The 21,842-nt window shown below is 36.0% G+C and overlaps 1 protein-coding gene across 7 annotated transcripts in view; it reads right to left on the bottom strand.

Moving 5' to 3' along the window:
- The window catches only part of cabin1 (calcineurin binding protein 1), a 127,030-nt gene that overhangs the window by 87,416 nt on the left and 17,772 nt on the right, over positions 1-21,842 (bottom strand). For all 7 annotated transcript variants that reach the window (XM_048210955.1, XM_048210956.1, XM_048210953.1 and 4 more), the window contains exons 13-26: positions 19,685-19,757; positions 19,373-19,560; positions 19,042-19,173; positions 15,975-16,172; positions 13,361-13,603; positions 13,126-13,279; positions 9,428-9,540; positions 8,108-8,260; positions 2,941-3,147; positions 2,710-2,855; positions 1,569-1,830; positions 1,273-1,437; positions 812-901; positions 144-328 (exon numbers count right to left, since the gene is read on the bottom strand). In XM_048210955.1, coding sequence (XP_048066912.1) covers positions 144-328; positions 812-901; positions 1,273-1,437; positions 1,569-1,830; positions 2,710-2,855; positions 2,941-3,147; positions 8,108-8,260; positions 9,428-9,540; positions 13,126-13,279; positions 13,361-13,603; positions 15,975-16,172; positions 19,042-19,173; positions 19,373-19,560; positions 19,685-19,757 — 2,309 coding nt within the window. The remainder of the gene's footprint in view (positions 1-143; positions 329-811; positions 902-1,272; positions 1,438-1,568; positions 1,831-2,709; positions 2,856-2,940; positions 3,148-8,107; positions 8,261-9,427; positions 9,541-13,125; positions 13,280-13,360; positions 13,604-15,974; positions 16,173-19,041; positions 19,174-19,372; positions 19,561-19,684; positions 19,758-21,842) is intronic.

Below are 21,842 nucleotides of genomic sequence, written 5' to 3' on the forward strand. Positions count from 1 at the left end.
AGTCAATGTTATTGCTGCTCCTCTTTTTAAAAGTTTGTCGACATACAGCTGAAATCAGTTGAAATCTGAATCTTAGTGGATAGTTTTACAATCTTTCTAAACTCCTCCAGGCTCTTGAGAGCGTAAAAGGTTTGCGATCATACTTGTCGCTGCTGGTTTTGGGTGTGGTCTTCTCCTCTCCACGTGCAAAGGGTCCGACGGCAGCTTCGGCGAGCATGCTGAAGAACAGATCATAATCCAGGAGCTTCATCTGCTGCTCAGACTGTTCACCATCATCTTCCTCATTCTCCAGCAACTTCAGAATTGTGGCGCTCAGGCGGAAAAACAGCTGGCAAGTTGAAAGAAAATTAATGACTGACTGTTTAACTGATGGTTTTTGTCATATGGCAGAATACTTGCAGTTCATTACTGCTCAAAAGGTTGAAGTAATAATGTTTTTTGAAAGAAATTAATAATTCTATTTAGCAAGGATGCATTAAAGAATGTATTTTCAACATTGATGATAATCAGAACTTGCTTGAGCAGCAAATCATCATATTAGAATGATTTCTGAGGGATCATGTGACACTGAAGACTGAAGTAATGATGCTGAAAATTCAGCTTTGCCATCATAGGAATTATTAAAAAATATAAAAATAGAAAGCATTAATGAAATATTAAAATACATTGTAATAATATTTCACGACATCACTGTATTTTAATCAAATAAATGTAGCCTTGGTGAGCAGAAGACATTGCTTTCAAAACATTTTCAAAAATCGTACCGACCTTTTGAACAGTAGTGTACAGCACATTGCAAACCACTACATACCTCTAAGGCCTCCATGGCGAGGTCAGGCGGGTTGTGGTAGTGGATTTTGCGCGGGTATCGGGCTGCCTCCTCGTGCAGGTAGTGTGCAGACTGGAAAAATATGACACAAGGACTGTAGTGAGATGTGTCTGACTGTTGGGAAGTTAGAAGCCACTTTTACACATTAAACCCCATTTTCAATCCATCAATGGTTTTACATGTTTGATAAATCTTTCTATATTTTATCCATCAGGAACTGAGTGAATGATGACAAATACATACCAGAAAGGAGCCAGACCTGAAGATGAATTTGCAGTCAATAGATTGACAGCATACCTATGTCAGAGAATGTCCTAATCATTCTCAAACTGTATCATTGAACTATTGCCATGTTAGATTTAATCAACCATGGCGACTGATGACACACATTCTCAATAGCCAATCAGATTATTCACCGGGCCAGCCATAGCCTAGAAGATCACCTTTTTGAACAGCTGCAGGTAGTCTTTCGGTGGCAATTTGCGCTTCTCTGCAATCTTTCCCAGCATGTAGTGAATGAGCCACTCCTCCTCATCGCCGTCACAGCGAGAGGCGCTCTGAAAGCACTTCGACGCCGTCTCCAACATTGAGTCTCTGCGCTCTTCCATCTATAAACACAAATGAACAGAAACTGAAACAAATCTTGAAAACGTATTTCTTGTCACTACAACATACACTTGTGTTTTGTTTTGTAAACAATCTCTCTCAGATGAGTCCTTATTTTTACAAACAGAAGTACCTGTTTGATCAAGTCCAGGGGAAGTTCGCGTTTCCACTGTTTGAGCTGTCTGGAAGCAAAGGAGTGCAAGGCATAGGACATGGTTCCAAACTCGATCCATAGGGAGAGGTTGGAGCCGTCTATCTCCAGAGCCCGCTTGAAACAGGTCAGCACAGCCAGAGAGTTTTTCCAGATGGGTCCGTCACTCCTGAGCTCATTAGAGTTCAACTTGTCCTGGATACGACTGGCGCGTGCCAGAGCCATGCCTGCCCATGAGTCAAACCTACATGAGAGATGGAGAAACAACATAACTATGCATTCACAGGGTATCTGCAAGGTTAATTTAAGGCTTTGTAAGACATGCACAAATACAATTAATACCATATGAGCAGGGTAGAGCAACTCTATGGCAATATCCAAACCATAAAATGACTACAAAAACAATTATTTATACAAATTTACAGTTTAAATAATACAGGTTTTAACAAAATCAAAAATTTGAATAAAATTCTAAACCTCATATTTCAGCGTTTAAACCATTTTTAAACCATTTTTTTTTTTTTTTTTTTTTTTTTTAATATATATATATATATAATAAATAAATATAAATACATATATACACACACACACACACATACATATATATACATATAAATATATACATGGATGTGCATGCTTATGGAACAGCATAAATACAGCGGTTACCCTGGTGTCCCCTGTGTAAAATGCACCTGTGCTTTTCAAAAATGTGAATAATATAAACACCATATAGTAAACATTGTTATAATTCATCAACAGTAGAATCAGTAGAATCACATAAGCAATCGCTTGGCATAAATGTGCATTATTCACTGTTTGTGAATTGGTCTGAACAGTGACACGCTTTGACTAAAATGCACAGCACTCACAATTAAACTGTCTTTTGAATTTTATTATTCACATAAATCCATTTTACTGTCCGAATTTAAGACCTCTTGAAATAATAATTAAGACTTTTAATGATAATTATATGGTATGATTGTATTTAATATAATATAATTATATGATGACAATTAAGACATTTGAGATATTTACGACTTTTTATGGCCTTAAATTTGACGTTTTAAGGACCCATGGGACCCTGATTCATGTTAAAAAGTTAAGATGTAAAATTTTAACAGACCTGTTGGGACACATGCAGATGTCGTGCATGTAGAACTTGATGGCTTTAGACTGCTCTTTGTTTTTGAAGTGGTAGTCCGCCAGCAGGTAGTACAGCTCGTTAACCACAGGGGGTGCCGGGGAAGCTCCTTCTGGAAGTGCTGGCACCTTGGACAAAGAGAAATGCTTTAAGTGACAGATGAACAGACAAAAAAGAATCTAGATGAACGGACGACGGTCATTGAGCTCATACCTTGACAGCACCTCCCTCAATATAGGCAGACACGTCATCTACAGAGAGTGTGGGGCCGTCATTGCGTGGGATTATTCCAGAAAGCCTTTTAAGCAGGTTGGCAAGGTCAGCAGAGACAGTGCTGGTCTTATAGCTGTCGAACTCTGGCAAGGTTTTGGGCTTAAAGTACTCAAACATAAAGATGGCATCGCTCCAATGAAGCTCCACCTAGATCAGAGATCGAGAGAGAAAGACATGGAAAGAGAGTGGAAGATAGAGGGAAAGAGGTAGAAGAGAGATGGTACCATGTAAGCAGGGTCCAACAGTGTTATTTTAGTATTATTTAAATACTATTTTCAGTTTTCATTCATTTTTTTAATATTTAGCTTTATTTTTATTTCAATTTTAGTCATTTTAAGTTTTCTATTAGATTAAAACACTAAGTTGTTCATCTAATATTTATATCTTATTTCAGTTTTAGTTAACATTAGGGGGGTGAAAAGGAATATTCATTACAATACGCTTTTATATCGATTTTCATAGCCAGCTATACGATATTTGCCAATACCTCAAAAAATTGTTCGATACGATTACATTCAGGAGTATATCAAACGATCTTATAATATTATGTGCCTATTTTACACAACCAGGTACATTTTTATTAACTCACAAATGAAACCAAAATATATAACATGAAAATTTCTCTAAAAATTGCACATCCTGTACCCCAATTGGGACATCCACAAAAAAATAAATAATAAATAATGGGGAAAAAATAAAAAAGTCTTTCAGGCTTCTGTGCCTAATAGAAGGTCTAATAGAAGTTTTTTAGTTACAGAAGTTGAATAAAGTAATTTTCTTTGTTCTTAACATTAATGACAGACAGCAGCAGGAATATTAGGCTGCTGTCACTTTAAAAGCAAATGCACTGATCCAGTATACTGATACACTATATTTTTTTGCTTTATCAACTGTTTGCATTCACTTATAGGGATAGTTCACTCAAAAATGAAAATTCTGTGAAACGGTGAGTAAATGATGACAGAATTTTCATTTTTGGGTGAACTATCTCTTTAAGATTCAAAACTGACCCAATCGGGATAGTGAGTTTCGTCAACCCCGGGCTATTGGAAGTCCTTAATATCGAGCCCTAACAGGTGAGTTTAAACAAGAATGCACATGTTGGCAGTAATGCATTGAGTGAAAATGAAAGTGGAAAAAATAAAGATATATATATGTATACACATATATATTGATTATTTACACATTGCATCTATACATCATATCATTAGTCATTTGATCAATGTATCGATCCATAATTTATTGCTATACCATTAGTTAACAATAACAACACTGGTCCAAAATGAACTTTTTGCCACTAAATTTACCTGCCTGTGAATTGAGAATATGTTACCTGCCATAAATAAACTGTACTTTTTATTATTTTTAATAAATATACATTTAAAAATGTAATTTATATTATATCATATAAAAAATATTTCTTAAAATATTTTTACTATGATTGTACTAGAATTATAAAACACAAAATACATAAAATAATTTGGTCTCTGACAGTGGGATTTTAATTATTTTTTCCCCTTGCTGTCACTTTTTTACTATATTAATTTTATCACTCACTGTACATCTCAGAGATTTTGCTGTATGCACATGAATGGAGAGTTTTAACAGTGGAAATGGGGGACATGAATTTCTGTCAAACTGCGAGTTAAAACAGGCTTTTTTTGCCCCCCACAAGAATAACAGTAATCTGAACACAACGGCAGGCATGCAATAATATCCTCCACACTGAGAGTTTTTTCATTTTCAGAACTATTCGACTAAACTGACGAGTGACAAAAGACTGACTTATCAACAATACATCTGAAAAAAAAAAGCAATTTCCCCGCTGGCATTATGACCATGTTTTTGGTGAGAACTGAGCCTAACGCTTATAACAGGGCCAAAAAATTGAGCTGATTAGTTCTGATTTATAACATCAACAATGCAGGATCAGATAGATGAAAGAAACATAAAACGTGGTTAATACTAAAGAGGATAAAACTAGATTATACTGTTGGTTAATTCATTCAGAGAGGAGCAAGTGTCTGAGATTCAGATAATTAGGTTATGGATGGAAACTAGCTGCTTTGTTCAGCAAACCAGGATCCAGTAATTAGTTACCTGATACTCATTCTGAAAAGTAGGCCGAAAATATCTGCAATTACGCCACATTTTGGCCGTTGCATGTATCTTTTGTGGATTAGGCCATTTCATTTCAAGTTCATTTCAGGCCAATTCATCCAAAATTAAGGAAAAGGTCAAGAGAAATGTTGATTTTAAACCTACAGTATAAAAGTATTTAATTCCCTACTGCGAAAAAAAATAGCTTAGAAGCATTGCTATTTATAATAACCACAGCTAAAAACCAAAATCCCCAACATTCACTTTTATTTTTGTGGTTGTTTTTCCCTTTTGCCAAAATGGCGCTGTACCTCACAGCTCCACAGTCTAAGCACAGTTCAATATTTGCCAGTTGCCTGCAAAAACACAAGCAGCATCTACACCGCACAATCTGTTTCCTCCAGAGACACAGAAATAAGTGCAGAACACCTCGGTATTGTACTTTGATGGTGTGTACAGCATTTCCTGTGTACAGAGCAGTGCTGCATAATGGGAGTGTGTGGGTGGCTAAATGATCAATGTGACTCTTGCTGCCAAAAGATAATCAATCACCGAATTCTTGCTGAATCAGACCGCCAACTCGCCCTGTCCGACACCCACCTACCTTCATTAGCATGGGGACAGAGCTCATTCTCTCTTCTTAGGTCTTCGAGACATTAAATGAGAGTATGCACAGGAGAGTATGGAGTCGTGTTAGGTAGTAACTTGCGATACTTAAGCAACTGAAGTCAACACTATTAACGTAACTACATCTTTTAGTAGGAGAAAGTAGTTTCAGCAGTAGCTTAATTTGCAGTAACAAGATGCTTTTTCCAACAAGTATTGGTGCAGCGTGACAGTTGCAGTTGTTTATGATACATTATTCAGTGCTGTTTAGTGGGCAGAACACATTGAGCGATCACACAAAGTACATAGAGCGAGAAGAGGCACTGGAGAGCAAGACTGAGTCAAAATCGTTTCTAAAGGTCCTGATATGCTCATGGCCAAGTTTTTTTTCAGTTTTTGCTTGGGTGTAAAAAGAAGTTTGGTCAGCGATATATTGTTAGCGAACATCCCGACACCGTCCACACTGCTGAGAGTGATGTTTAGATGAATATGTTAAATCCTCTCAAATAACAAAAACAACAAAATTGACAGCAGTGAGAAAACAGCAGATTAGAAAGCATCTGATCATAGTGATGTGGATGTGTTTGCACCAGCTCTGTAATTCAGATTTCCAGTAAACTCACGTCATGTTTATTTATAAAGCACTTTATACAACAGATTTTTATTAAACATGAAAAAAAAAAAAAACGTGTCAGTGTCTCTTTCAATTAGAATTACAACTTCACTTCCTACTATAAAGCGACTCTTCAGTTTATTCATGTTTTTACTTGAGGACATCTGACCTCGATGGACTGAACAGAAGAAATGAACCAAAGATGATTTGCACATCAAAGAAGGCGGGGCCTCAGAGCCACACCCACCTATTATGCAATCGCCAAGGACCAATGGCAGTTCAAAGGTTTACCAGCCAGACTGAACTTTTCTGGAAATTTTGCTTTGGCAAGCTGTTTTGAACTCCAGAAACAAACACAAAATGAACACTTGTTCATTGAAATGACATCACACCAGTTCGTTCTTCTATTTCACCTGAAGAATAACACTAGGGGTGGGAATCAACAGGGACCTTGTGATATGATATTATATTAATATCTGGGTCACGAATCAATAATACGGTCTGTGCCAAAAAATGCTATTTATCCTTTTTCAACATGCTTTTCAATTTGATTTTGAAAAATTCCAAATTATATCGCCATATAAGTTGTTTAAATGAATTTTTGTTGGTGGTTTGCTAAATAATTTATTAAATGGTCAGCTTAAACACTTGCTTGAAAGGTTAGTTCACCCAAAAACGATCATATCATATTTTTCCAAGCTTGCTTACCATGCAAGAACAAACCTTATTGTTTCTTGCACATCAAGCAAGCACACTTGAGCTTCCGTTTACCATATTTGAAGCTTATATGTGAATAAAAGCCTAAATTAAATCTGTTCCTCATATAAAACAATCATGTTTCTTCAGAAGACTTGGATTAAACGGCGCAGTTCATGTGGATTACTTTTACAGTGTCGTTATGAACTTTCACAAGCTTGAAAATTTTGGTTGCATGGACAGGGCTCGACAGTGCAAGCGCTTGACTCGCATTTGTGACTAAAAATAGATTTATACAAACTGTACAATGTATTAAATAAAATAATGTATTGTGAATAAAAAAGTCCCAGGTCTTTAAAAAGTATAAAAATCCAGTTTTATGACATTTAAGGTCATTAAAAGTCTTAAACATTTAAAATTATATAAAAAAACATCTTAATGGTCATTTTAGAGTTTGGAGACAGAACAACAAGAATCGTAATACAGCCTAATCTGATTATTAAAAATCAAAAGGCAATGATTTAATTAAAATAAATATGAATACTGCACATTTTAAAGTAGAAATGTGGTGCGGTTGTGCGCTTTACATTGTTTCATGCCATTTCAGAGCAGTTTGCAATCAAGGAATAAACCGCATTCATGCCAATCGGTTGCTTATGATCAACTGATGAATTATAACAATGTTTACTTCATGCTGTTTATATTGTAACAAGAAACTGCTTGTATTCATCATTTGCGAGTTGCCTTGAATAAAAGTGTCTGCTAAATTAATAAATATAAATGTAAAAAAAAACATTATTCAGTTTTACTTTGAAATGTGACATATTTCTAAGTGAATCAGGATATTTAGCAGGAAATCATTTAGAGTGGAATTGCTGATAAATATCATTTTTCTCTGCCTGCATGGCCTTGGGTATTTCAATGGAAAACTTATTTCAGATGCAGAGTAAGTTATTATTTTGATGAAAGATTTTGAAAACAAACATTTATTATCTTTTGAACAATACACACTGATGAATTATGAGCATCAGGGATATTTAGAAAGTTAATATGGTAAAATATAGCCGTATCATTTGTCGTTGTGTGTGTTACCTGTGGGGCAGAATGCTCCTCCAGGTATCGGGCTTTGCTCTTCTTGCTGGGGTAAGCGTACAGGCAGAAGAAACACTGCTCCAGTGCCGTCTCCAGATCCTCTTTATATGGCAGATTCTCCTGTCCTGAGAGCTTCTCCCGCAGCACACGCACCTGAACACACAGACGCACCATTAGACAGCACAATTAAATCTGTTCAATGGTGCTGTACATGGCTGTTTTTAACTCAGTTACACTACCATTCAAAACTTTGGGATCAGTAAGCTTTTTTAATTTTTTTGAAAGAAGTCTCTTCTCACCAAGGAAGTATTTATTTAATCAAAAATACAGTAATACTGTGAAATATTATTATAATTTAAAATAACAGTTTTCTATGTGAATATATAGTAAAATGTAATTTATTCCTGTGATCAAAGCTGAATTTTCAGCATCATTACTCCAGTCTTCAGTGTCACATGATCCTTCAGAAATCATTCTGATATGATGATTTGCTGCTCAAGAAACATTTCTGATTATCATCAATGTTCAAAACAGTAGCGCTGCTTCAATTTTTTTGTGGAAAAATGGATACTTATTTTTTTCAGGAATCTTTGATGAATAGAAAGTACAAAAGAACAGAATTTATTTGAAACAGAAATATTCTGTAACATTTTAAATGTCTTTACAGTCACTTTTGATCATTTTAATGCATCCTTGCTGAATAAAAGTATTAATTTCTTCAAAAAAAAAATCACTCTGAAACTTTTGAAAGGTACTAGTGTATATAAATGAGTGTTACTGTATATAAAAGAGGTTTCTAGATTTATTAGCTGTATTTTATATAAATGTATCTGTTGAAGATTATTATTGTCCCTGAATTACTGTAACTGAGACCCTCATTGGTTTTTTTGGTTTTTTGATAAATGCTATGACTGAAGAATTAAATACCATCTGAGAGTTTTTAACATCCGTTTAAAAACTGTAAAATGTTAAAGGGTTAGTTCACCCAAAATTTAAATAATTGGATTAGTTTCACGATCTCTTCATGAACTTTTTGAAGCATCAAAGTGGTAGCTGCGTAGGGTGTCAATGAAGGGAAAGAAATATCTCAGATTTCATCTAAAATATCTTCATTTGTGTTCCAAAGATGAATGAAAATCTTGCGGGTTTGGAATGACATGAGGGTGAGTAAATGATGACAATGTTTTCATTTTTGAGTGAACTAACCCTTTAAGGAATGATTAAAATAGTTCAAAATACCCATGACAAAATTCAGGTCCTGATTACAGAAGCATAGAAACATGTGGCAGAGAGATCGGCATGATGTGACATAACACTCACAAAAAATTTGAGCAGAGTGCCATCAGAGTTGCAGCACCAGGAGCGACGGCCCAGACATTCATGTGCTGTGTTCAGAAGCATGAGGGAGGAGGGCAGCAGTGGAGTGTCATCCTCTACACAACACAAACACACATACACACAGCTGGGTCAACACACTGTTAAATACTAATACATACAGTACTAAGGTTATTACTTTACTTAAAGGATTAGTTCACTTTCAAATTAAAATTTCCTGATAATTTACTCACCCCCATGTCATCCAAGATGTTCATGTCTTTCTTTCTTCAGTCGAAAAGAAATGAAGGTTTTTGATCAAAACATTCCAGGATTTTTCTCCTTATAGTGGACTTCAATGGAGCCCAAACGGTTGAAGGTTTAAATGTCAGTTTCAGTGCAGCTTCAAAGGGCTTTAAACGATACCAGAAGAGGAATAAGAGTCTTATCGAGAGAAACCATTGGTCATTTTCTAAAAAAAATAATAAATTTTATACATTTTAACCAAAAATGCTCATCTTGAACTAGCTCTCTTCTTCTTCTCTATTTGAATTCCAGCAGTGTAGACACTGCTAAGTGTATTACTGCCCTCAACAGGTCAAAGTTTGAATTAAACTGTCATACAATATGCTAGTGCAAGTATATAACAATTAGTTCAAACTTTGACCTGTGGAGGGCAGTAATACACTTAGCAGTGTCTACACTGCCAGAATTCTAATAGAGAAGAAGAAGAGAGCTAGTTCAAGATGAGCATTTATGATTGAAACGTATACAATTTTTTTTTTTTTTTTTTTAGAAAATGGCCGATGGTTTCTCTAGATAAGACCCTTATTCCTCGTCTGGGATCGTGTAGAGCTCTTTGAAGCTGCACTGAAACTGTCATTTTGACCTTCAACCGTTTGGGCTCCATTGAAGTCCACTATATGGAGAATAATCCTGGAATGTTTTCATCAAAAACCTTAATTTCTTTTCGAACGAAGAAAGAAGGACATGGACATCTTGAATGACATGGGGGTGAGTAAATTATCAGGAAATATTTATTTGAAAGTGGACTATTCCTTTAAAGGTACACTATGTAACTTTTGGCCCTCTAGTGGTTAAAAACCAAAACTGCATGCATTTTGCAGAAGAACATTGTTTTGGTTGTGCTTCGGCTCCGTGTGAATGTGTGGATGAATACGAGCCTTCACAATAGATAATGCTTTACAATGAACTCTGTTAGAGAGCTACATATGACAATTAATCAGTTCATTGTGACAACTAACCTCTGCCACTCCCACACCAGACATACGTCAAAGTAGCCAGAGCAGCTTTTCTCTATTTACGGATATTACAAGACACACAGGCGAGTGACGTATGTACGCAATTTCAAACAAAATCCATCCCGACCGGTCTAAAATATAAACACTTATAACAGGCTTACCATAGTGAATCAGGGTAAGACAAAAAACATGCTTTGGAAGAAGGATTGATGTATTTTGTTAATTTTGAACAAAAAAAAGTTACAGTGTACCTTTAAACTGGGCTTGGCAATAAGGACTGCCCGGTAACCCATGGCCGGCGTTAAAAAAGCTTGCCATTTTTTCAGTCTTGCCAATTTAAACATTCAAACGTCTTTAAACCATTCAAGTGCAAGATGATGTGAAAAAGAACTTGTGAACAAATGCAGACAAAATTATGTCAAAATGCCAGTCTTGGCGAGTATCTTAATAAACAGTCATTTGCAGTAGTGGCCTGGCCAAGAAAATTGACATCTTCACTCTTTATTTAAAAATTATTAAAAATGTGTTAAAGATTTTGTAAGCATACTGCTTGGAGTCAATTGTTTTATTTGTGATAATGCAATGAAACATGCCAAATTATGCGGGCATCATTTTTTGGCCAGGCTGTCATTACAAGAAATTATGAACAGATGCAAAACCAAAAAGGGAACCAACAAAATATTAATAATGGATTATGTTGCAGTCAATGTATGCTTTTTAATGTGAGCTTTTTGTTTTGATGCTTTTTTTTTTCTTTTTTTTTTGCTTTTTTTTGCATAAAACCTGTAGCTGTAGTTTGACTTTTTTACCAAAATATTTTTGTCAGATAAATAGCTTAACCAAGTTTAGTGTTTTGTTCTTCCCTCATATTTAAAGGTGCCCTAGAATCAAAATTTGAATTTACATCGGCATAGTTGAATAACAAGAGTTCAGTACATGGAAAAGACATACATTGAGTTTCAAACCCCATTGCTTCCTCCTTCTTATGTAAATCTCTTTTGTTTTTAAAGACTTCCGGAAAACACGCGGATCTCAACATAACACCGACTGTTACGTAACAGTCGGGATCATTAATATGTATGACCCCAATATTTGCATATGCCAGCTCATGTTCAAGGCATTACACAAGGGCAGCCAGTATTAACGTCTGGATCTGTGCACAGACAAGGTAAGCCAGCAAGAACAACAGCGAAAAATGGCGGATGGAGCAATAATAACTGACATGATCCATGATAACATGATATTTTTAGTGATATTTGTAAATTGTCTTTCTAAATGTTTCATTAGCATGTTGCTAATGTGCTGTTAAATGTGGTTAAAGTTACCATCGTTTCTTACTGTATTCACGGAGACATGTGCAGTCTGTATAATTCATAAACACAACTTCATTCTTTATAAATCTCTCCAACAGTGTAGCATTAGCCGTTAGCCACAGAGCACAGCCTCAAATTCATACAGAATCAAACGTAAACATCAAAATAAACACTTTACTCACATAATTTGAAGCATGCATACAGCATGCATGACGATTTGAGGGTTATATTAGCTGTGTGAACTTTGTAAATGCACTGTAATATAGTCGAGAGCTCGTGTGGCAGGGAGCTGGCGAATTAAAGGGGCGGCGCGCTGCCAAAATCAGTGTATAGTTAATGATGCCCCAAAATAGGCAGTTAAAAAAATTAATTAAAAAAAATCTATGGGGTATTTTGAGCTGAAACTTCACAGACACATTCAGGAGACACCTTAGACTTATATTACATGTTGTGAAAAAGCATTCTTGGGCACCTTTAACATTTTTTAAAAATATTAAATATTTTCCTCATATTTTCATGATTTAATCGAACTTGTAGGGTCATTAAAAAACAAATATCCCCTCTGGACATCACTTTTGGCCACTACCTTATGTCTTTAAGTAAACGTAAACAGTTGAGGGAAAAAAACGCATGGATATATTGGATCCGTGCATCAGGTCTTAAAGTGACAGCTCTGATATACCTGCCATTAACGTTAATTAAACAACAAAAGAAAAAGAGAAAATGACCTACTACTCCTGACTGAATGATTGTTGTAACTTCAATAAAGATTAATCTATATTTATACAGTGAAGACTATGCAGTGTACATTCAATTACTTTATTCAATTTCTGTACCTGAATACTTTACCTACCTAAAAAAACTAAGTTGTATCTTTATTCTGTGGTATTTATTTGTGATTTTTATTATTTTATTACTGACTGTTCACTTGTCATCTGAAATGTTGGTGACATAACCTTATTTATTTGAATGCAATGTTACATGGATGAAAAACAACGAAAATAATAACTATTTTATTGATCTGTTTAAGTGAAAATATTGAAATATTAAAAATTTGAACCACTGGCCCAGTAGAAGAAATCTTTAGTGTTGAGCCCCGTTTATTGATGTTATATTTCTTTATTCGTACCATCGTCATCCTCGTCTGTGATATGCTGCCGCAGCATGCAGTCAAACGCTGCCTCCTCCTGTTTGATAAGGTGGTACAGCAGAATCCATGGCAACAGTGATGAGAAATGAGCCTCTTTGGGGTCATCAGGTAAGACCATGCTGTTAGCTATCAACTAGAGAACAAGAACAGCAGTTTAAAAAATGAGACGCGTGATCATGTAGATACAAACACACTCCTGTTAATCCACACAGACCTGTATGAGGTTGTTGGCGAGGCGCGGCAGGTTTGTGGAGCGCGGGCTGTGACACAGCAGCTCGGGCTTGTCAGTGATGCAGCTTTCGATGCCCTTCAGCAGGGCCGTGATGGTGGAAACCCACTCCTCCTTGGCAGAGGGGCTGCTGGGTAATGTGGAGTTCAAGTGCTGCATGGCCTCATTGAGAGACACTTCAGATGTCTCAAAGCAGGTGCTGAAGTCTTTCAGCCGCAGCAGGGAACTCTGGGAAGAAAAAAAAACAAAGACAGATGTGGAGTCAACAGGTTAAGTGTGTGAAAATGCCACATTTTTGTAGAATTGAGGGTTTAGGAAATGTGCGGTCAAGCAGGTCACATCTAAGACAAATGGGATATCGCACACTGAGTAAAGCTAGTCATTATACCAATAATAACTAGCTTTTAACGTGCTGACTCTATCATTTTGAGCTCTGATATGATTCCTACTGATCCTCAGATAAAACATAACTGTGTTTATGAGACAATCCAGTCAGAACTTTACTTGAAGCCTGTATATACTGCAGAACAAAGGTATTCATAATTGCTAATTTTATGCATTATACACTACCGTTCAAAAGTTTTGAAGATGTTTTTGAAAGAACTCTTGGATGCTCACCAAGGTTGCACCTTGTAATACTGTAATACTGTTTTCGGTGTCACATGATCCTTCAGAAATCATTCTAATATGCTGATTTGCTGCTCAAAAATGTAATCTTTTACAGCTTTCATTTTGTTGACAAATTAGAGTTAAAAAAAAAAAAAGTACAAAATGGTTTTTGGAATCTGGATATCTCTTTTTATCACTCGATAAATAAATACTTTCGGCAACCAGAAAAGAAAAAAAAGGATTTACTAAGTTTTTAGGACTAAAAGCAGATTTTGGAAAACACCTGAAGATATATACTGTAATTAAAATAATGAAATTAAAAGTGTAATAAAATAAACAATTAAATGTGTATTTTGGATGCTTTCCACTAGTCTGAAAAAGACTAAAACTCCAAATAGACTCACGCATGAAAAAACAATGGATTTGTCTGTAGTGTCTCAATACATGAAATTATCATGTTTTTAATTTATTAAACGCTTTGTAAGGGGTACAGTACAGTAAAGTAAAGTGATCAGGACCCCAGATGTGAAATGGAGGACTCTTGAATTATCATGAAGGGGTTTACTTTGCATTAATGCCTGAGTGACCGTACCCTTAGCTACATAAATAAATAAATATTAGGTATTATGAATGATTTATAATATATTAATAATAACTTTGCAATGGATTATACATACAGGCTTTCCAAAAAAAAGCCTGTATTTTTGGATATGACCTTTCATGTAATGTGTAATATAAATTGAGCTGATCATGAATGTAAAATGTCTGCAAAGTTTCAAAGATCAAAGTGCAGATGAATAAAGTTATTGTCTCCTAAAAGAAAGAACTGATTCTGAACTGAAACAAGTCGTCAGTAATTCCAGTCTTACTTCCTGCACGAATTTACGTAGGTTTGCAACAAATTTCCATAATGTCAGTCTATGGTCTTCATTGGCTGCTCGTGAACAACATCTACTTTGGCCACTGTAGTTGTAGCTGAGACTGGAAGAGTTTGGTTTGTGTTGTTCATGTCAAGAAGATGCTTTTTTCTGCTCCTCCAAAGCAAATCTACTTTGATGCACTTCCAAAGGATGAAGACTCATGCTGGAATTTATATGGTAAAACCGACGCCATTTTTACGGTTGCATCTGTGCAGAGGAAGCCTTCGGAGCAGAAATTCAGATATGGTAATGGTCATCTGGTTTTCGACACGTGCTGCAAAGGATCCGATATACTTCAAGCGAAACTTCAAACTGTTGTGACGTTATTTCGATCAAAATCAGGCCAAAATGAAGTTGTGTGTTTGTTTCGGGAGTTTGAAACAGCTTGCCAAAGTTAACTTTCCAGAAAAGTTTGCTCTGTCTGGTAAACACCTTCAAACTACCATTGATTCATGGTGATTATGTAATAAGTAGGTGTGGCTCTGAGGCGCCGCTTTGATTGACATGGGAAATTCTCTCCTGTTAATTTCTTCTGTTCAGTCCATCAAGGTCAGAAGTGAGTAAAACATGAACACACTGGAGAGCCACTTTATAGTAGAAACTGAAGTTGTAATTCTAATCAAAAGAGACATTGACTCTGTTTTTTCATGTTTAATACTGTAAAGCTGCTGCTTTAAAGCAGTCTATTGTATAAAGTGTTGACAATGTCAGGATGTTCACTAACATTATATCTCTGGTCATGTATTTTGAACTACTTTTTTTACCCCAAGCGAAGAACGAAAAAGAACTTCGCCGTAAGTATTTCTGGGCCGTAAGTGTTCGACCAATCACAATCACCAATGACTCACAATCAGAGAGGAGTAGGCTCTCTGAAAGAAGGGGTTTAGAGAGACCGAATCCTTTATTGAACCGTTTCAGACACTGTGAGAAGAGAGCTGATGCTGCAGTGGATATTATAAGAATGCACTTTGAATGCATGTAAACCTGTTGTAGGGGACTCCAAAACAAAATGATGAACTTTTAAAATAGCATAACTGGGGCACATTAAGGAGAATGCTTGTGTGATTTACCTGTAGCAGTAGCAGCTGTGCTGGTCTCTCAGGGGCAGAGCTGATGTAATCTAGAGGTTTCAGTCGCGCCGAGCCGTGGCCAAAGCTCAGTGTGGGCTGCAGTAAACGCACCACAGACTGGTAGTCTCCCGTGTCAAACAGTCTCTGGATCTCCTCTAAAGACTGACATCGCTCCAGAGACTTCAACTTCTTCTCAATCTAAACAGAGCAATGAGGACAAAACATCTGTTATCTTTCTATACTTAATTGGGTCACATTGTGCAAAACTGGACCCTTGCTCTTTTAAAATCAAGTTACAAAGTGTTCCAGTTCACCCAAATTACTTTATTGGAAAATAAGCAGCAAAAACTCCTTAGTTTTTACTAAATGAAAAGTGTAGGCAGGACACCAGATTCTTTTTTTTTTTTTTTGGCATTAACAGATCCTAGAATAATTTTTTAAGTACTGCTTTAAATGTACACTCTTAAAAATAAAGGTTTCAAAAGGGGGTTTTCACAGCAATGCCATAGAAGAACCATTTTGTTTCCCCTAAGAATCTTTCAGTGAACCCCACATAGGGTTGCTAAAGATATACAAGGGTTCATCAAGCTTACTCTAGTTTTAGGGTTAGGGTGGGATGAAAAGGTTACCAGTTTGACAATGCAGTGCAATTTCCGACAGTTAGTATTACAGTTTAATATTTTAATCATCATTAAAGCCGTATTGATTGCCAGGATTAGAAAAACTCACTGTAAATACTGTCTAGTATTAGGCATAGTAAGCAACAGTCTCACGTAGGGAGCACATGCAGCGTAGGTTACGTTTTGTTTGGGGAAAAAATGTCGGAAAGAAGTACAGTTTTGCAACTTTTACAAGCGAGTACTGAGGGAAATTATATGAATTTAAATATGAATGAATTCTATGAATATATCTCTGAAGGGAACTGACTGCCTTGAGAAAAGTTTTGATGGCGTTTTATTTTCATCTTCCATCTGTGTAACGCTTAGTGTTTAAAAGCGTAGCACTGCTTTGTTTACAGAGGTTTAAGGAGAACGACTCTCTTTCTGCAGTTGCATAGGCGCCACCTACTGACAGAGAATGGATTTACATTTTCTTTCAGCCTTTCTGCGGTTTTTGTTTGTGAAACTCAGACCACATTTTTATGCGCTGTTGTAAATTTTAACCAGTTAATAGAAAATAAGTTAATGTGCATTCTAAAAATCTAAACAATTAGGATAATAAGGTATCTAGAATTATTCATTGAGCTGATAAAATACCTATAATCATTTTGACAACTGGTTTCATAAAAATGGTTTAAAGGCTGGAATATTATCAGTGCTTCCCACACATAGACTTTACTTGGGCGGGCCGCCCACGTATAATAACGGCCGCCCAAGTATATTTGGAGACACATTTTTGTTTTTATTATTTTTATCCTCTTATACTTTTATATCCGCGCAAGATAATGAAACCATCCGCGATTGATAAACTAGTCGTTCCGTACCAGCTCGTTATGTGTGCATCAGAACTGTTTACTCCCGCTAACATTCGCACGGGCGCTGCATTTTGCAAAGTCACAAGGGGGCGCTGTTGCGAGTCCTACAAGCTCACGCAACAGCGCTTCAGACTGCTTCAAAGTGATTCTCAATCAATGAAAAGCGCAGATTTATGCCAAGCGATTGCTAATGAACTCAAGTTGATGAATTATTACAAAGTCTACTTCATGGCCTTTATATAAAATGTTTTATAGGGTTGTAAGAATCTGAAGGATCAGCCTGCAATAGTACAGACATTTCAAAATAAGAGTCCCGGTGTATTTCGGGCTTGTTTATAATTAAAAGTCACACGCTACGTTTTTTCTTTTTCTTTTGGGCATTATTGGTATTTTGGTTACACAATAAATTGTATTTAATTTGATTTCCATTTAATTCATAGTAAATTATTGTAGTCACCCCCACAGGAAGAAAAGACTAAGAACATTATTTGACACATATATTATTCATTTGATAAATTTTACTAGTAAAATCTGTGTCCCATTCACTGAAAGAGACACTATATGACAGCAAGGAGAACATAGGAAAAGGTGAACTATTTAAATGCTGTAATTTTGCATAATTTACATTGCATAATAATGCATATTAGTATGTAATTAAATGAATGTAATATGCTATGTAATTAAAATTAATTTCAATAAATAAAAATACTGTTAAAAATCAGACATTATTTGTTTGTCACATGCAGTAGACGATTTTTGTGCCGTGGGTAATAGGAGGATTTTTCGCCCGGCTACCACCGCAAGTATATTTCAAACCTGTGGGAAGCACTGATTATATTAGGTTTATAATTTTATAAAGCATTGGTAAATACTTTATTTGATCATGTAGTAGCCTACATGGTAGTAGATAACATTATTTTTTAACTCAAATGCGGCCGTAGTTCTTAATGCTATTATTTTAATGTTTCTGCTGTTGTTGCATTTACCAAAAACGTAACTGATTTTGTAGCCCCTGTCAGTAAATGAAATGTGTGTCTAGAAGAGGATTTTGAATGTTAAAATGGGGGTCTCCAGGAAAAAAGTTGGGAAAGGCTGGAAAACCACTGCTAAAGCCAATCATATATAGATCACTCGTGTGATATTGCTCATCTATGGTTCCATAAAGACATTTTTGTAGCATTATAAATGTCTTTACTGTCATTTTTGATCAATTTCATGCATTGTATTCAATTTTAAACCTATTTTAAAGTTTTGTTTCTATTTTTATTCTTGCATGTTAATGTTACTTCTGCATCGGAGTCTGTGTTTGACCTACTTTAGTAAAAATGTTAATGAAAGAGCTCTTTCTTTCTCTCTCTCTCTCTCTCTCTCTCAGTCTACATCTCACAAATTCAGCTGTCATCATTAATAGAGTCTTGAACAAGATGTGAGTTTATTCATGTTTCAAGATGTTTGGAAACACTATGTTGCTGTTTCTACTCCATTGGCTGATGTATAAATATGTGAAAAGCACTTGGGCTCTTCAAGAGTGGCTCTTCTATGAATTCACAGATGTGACAGTGTCTTGAGGGATTGATTTTATTTGTACTGTACCTCCTCTAAAGAGATGGCATTGTCCATGCTGAGGTTGGGCAGGAGGATGGTGATCTTTTCCATCTCACTCGTCTGACATTTCAGCAGACCGACACACATGTCGTAACACTCCAGTGCCTCCTCCATGTCCCCCTAAAAAATGCACATTAACACACATATATTCACGTATAGAGTGCAAAAACCACTATCGCACGGGTTTATAAAAGTGTAACGTGTAATTTATCATATCTATGATTGAGTCAGCACTACTCGAGATAATCGAATGTGTTTTAATAGCATACAACACCTTTAGAAAAATATGTCTGCGTCTCTAATAACTGAGCTTTCTTGCCTGAAAGGCGAGGTGTCGTGCTTTAAGCCAGTGAACTCTGACGGCAAAAGAGAGCCAGTCGTCTCCAAACAGATCTCTCTGAGACGAGGCCATGGTCAGGAGGAACATATCCGACTGAAAGCGGGTCTCTAGTCCATCTGCTTCCCCACAATCCCTTCCTGAAGCAGACATGGTCTTCCTCTGAGACACTGTAAATCATACAAGCACATGACATTTGTGTGATTACTTGTCATGGTTTGTGAAATAATATCAGCCTATGAGTGCCTGATGTCAAACACAACACAGAAGTCTGACTGATTGTGATGTTCTTACTGTTCCGGCCCTTCATCATAGACTTCTGTTCCAACTGCAGCTCCAGACAGCAGAGACTCATCAGCATCATTTCCTGTTACACAGTAGGCAGTATAATATGTCTTAGTTGATGTACTGTACAAACAACACAGCGGTCCGACCTGCAAACATCTATTACATGCATCTGGCATGTTGAAGCAAATGAATTCATGAAAAATTAAATCAGTATGTAAACTAGAAATACTCGACCACAATTACATATTTCGTTTTGTTTAAGAAGTTACATAATAACTGGTATTCATTTACATTTGGGCAAGTAAAGTAAATAAAACGAGCTGAGGTTGGTTGGCAAAAATGTCAATAATACAAAGCTTGATGTGAAAGATGGCAGATTTAAGAAAAAAATTAAGTTCACTTCATGCTATTAAGAGCCTTCAAAAAATAATCAGGTGCATCTACTATAATTTAATGTAAATATAAGCAATATGCATACTTCTATTCAGCAAGGATGCATTAACTTAATCAAAAGTGACAGTTAAGACTTTAACATTGTTACATCAGATTTCTATTTCAAATAAATGCTAACTTTCTATACATCAAAGAATCCTGAAAAAAAAAATGTATCATGGCTTCCATGAAAATATGAAGCAGCACAACTGTTTTCAACATTGATAATAATCATAAATGTTTCTTGAGCAGCAAATCAGCATATTAGAATGATTTCTGAAGGATCATGTGACACTGAAGACTGGAGTAATGATGCTGAAAATTCAGCTTTGATCCCAGGAATAAATTACAATTTTAAAAATTTGATTTAAAAACATTATTATATTGTATGTTAATTTGCATATTCATTTACATACCAGAGAGTGTTTGTGACCTAGTTTTTGCCAAAAGCACACTCGTTAACTTATTGGTTTCTGTCTGTTTTTCAGTAGCTCCACTGGGAGAAATACAGCAGGATCAGGTGGCATGATGAATAGTTTTGTTGCCAGGCAGGTGCAAGCAGTATGTGTGGCAAAAAAAAAAATTCCTTTGACTGAACACGTGTAGCTATTTCACTCTATGAGCTGACGAATAAACATGCTTCTAAATCATTCTTCTGTTCCTACAACAGTTCACTAATGTAGGAATCTGGACGCGGAAAGCCCAGCATACCTGGTTAAAAAAGGCACCACTCGCCAGTCGCCACTGATGTGTATGTGGGTGTGTGCGCGCGTTTTTGTGACATATAAGGACACAAATGTGTATAATGACATGGGTATGACATAGGTATTACAAGAAGAGGTGATTTATGAGGACATTACCCCATGTCCCCACTTTTCAAAAGGATTATAAATCATACAGAATGAGTTTTTCTGAGAAAGTAAAAATGTGCACAGTTTCCTGTGATGGTTAGGTTTAACAAACGTGTGTGTGTGTGTGTGTGTGCGTGCTTATTTTCATGATTTATGAGGACACAAATTTGTATAATGACGTGGGTATTACACTGGTGTTACAACATAAACATGAAATATGAGGACATTTCATGAGTCCTCATATTTAAAATAGCTTTTAAAACATACTAAACAATGTTTTATTAAAAATGTAAAAATGCAGAATGTTTTCTGTGGAGCGTTTTCTGTTTAGGGGCAGGGGTAGTGTAGGGGGATAGAATGTACAGTTTGTACAGTATAACAACCATTATGCCTATGGAATGTCCTCACTAAATTAGCAAAACAAACCTGTGTGTGTGTGTGTGTGTGCGTGTGTGTGTGTGTGTTCCATGAGTTATTCACATATTCTTATTCTGTGACATCTTATTTACATTATGTGATTTTTGTGTACATTATTTAGAAAACAATATCTCAGAACGGCTCAGAATGCAGACAGAACCTTATAATTCCAAGGGGACGGAATGTAGAATACAGTAAAATCCTGTTCAAATGTTCCCCCACATGGTTTTTAAGTATGTAATGAAGAATATTTCATCGCTTTTATTTGTACATGCCTCATAGAGCAATAAATACTGAATAAACAGTATTTACCTACACATTTTTTTCAAAAATATCTTTGAGAAACAAAAATTTTTTCTCAATTCGATTCACTGCAACAGTGATTAAAACAGTTGCTACTAAACTACTGAGTTGATACTAAAATATCTCAGCACTCACATATTCACCCTGTTGTGAAGAGAGAG

Source organism: Megalobrama amblycephala, linkage group LG12 (assembly GCF_018812025.1).
Source record: "Megalobrama amblycephala isolate DHTTF-2021 linkage group LG12, ASM1881202v1, whole genome shotgun sequence".
In the NCBI taxonomy this organism is placed as follows: domain Eukaryota; kingdom Metazoa; phylum Chordata; class Actinopteri; order Cypriniformes; family Xenocyprididae; genus Megalobrama; species Megalobrama amblycephala.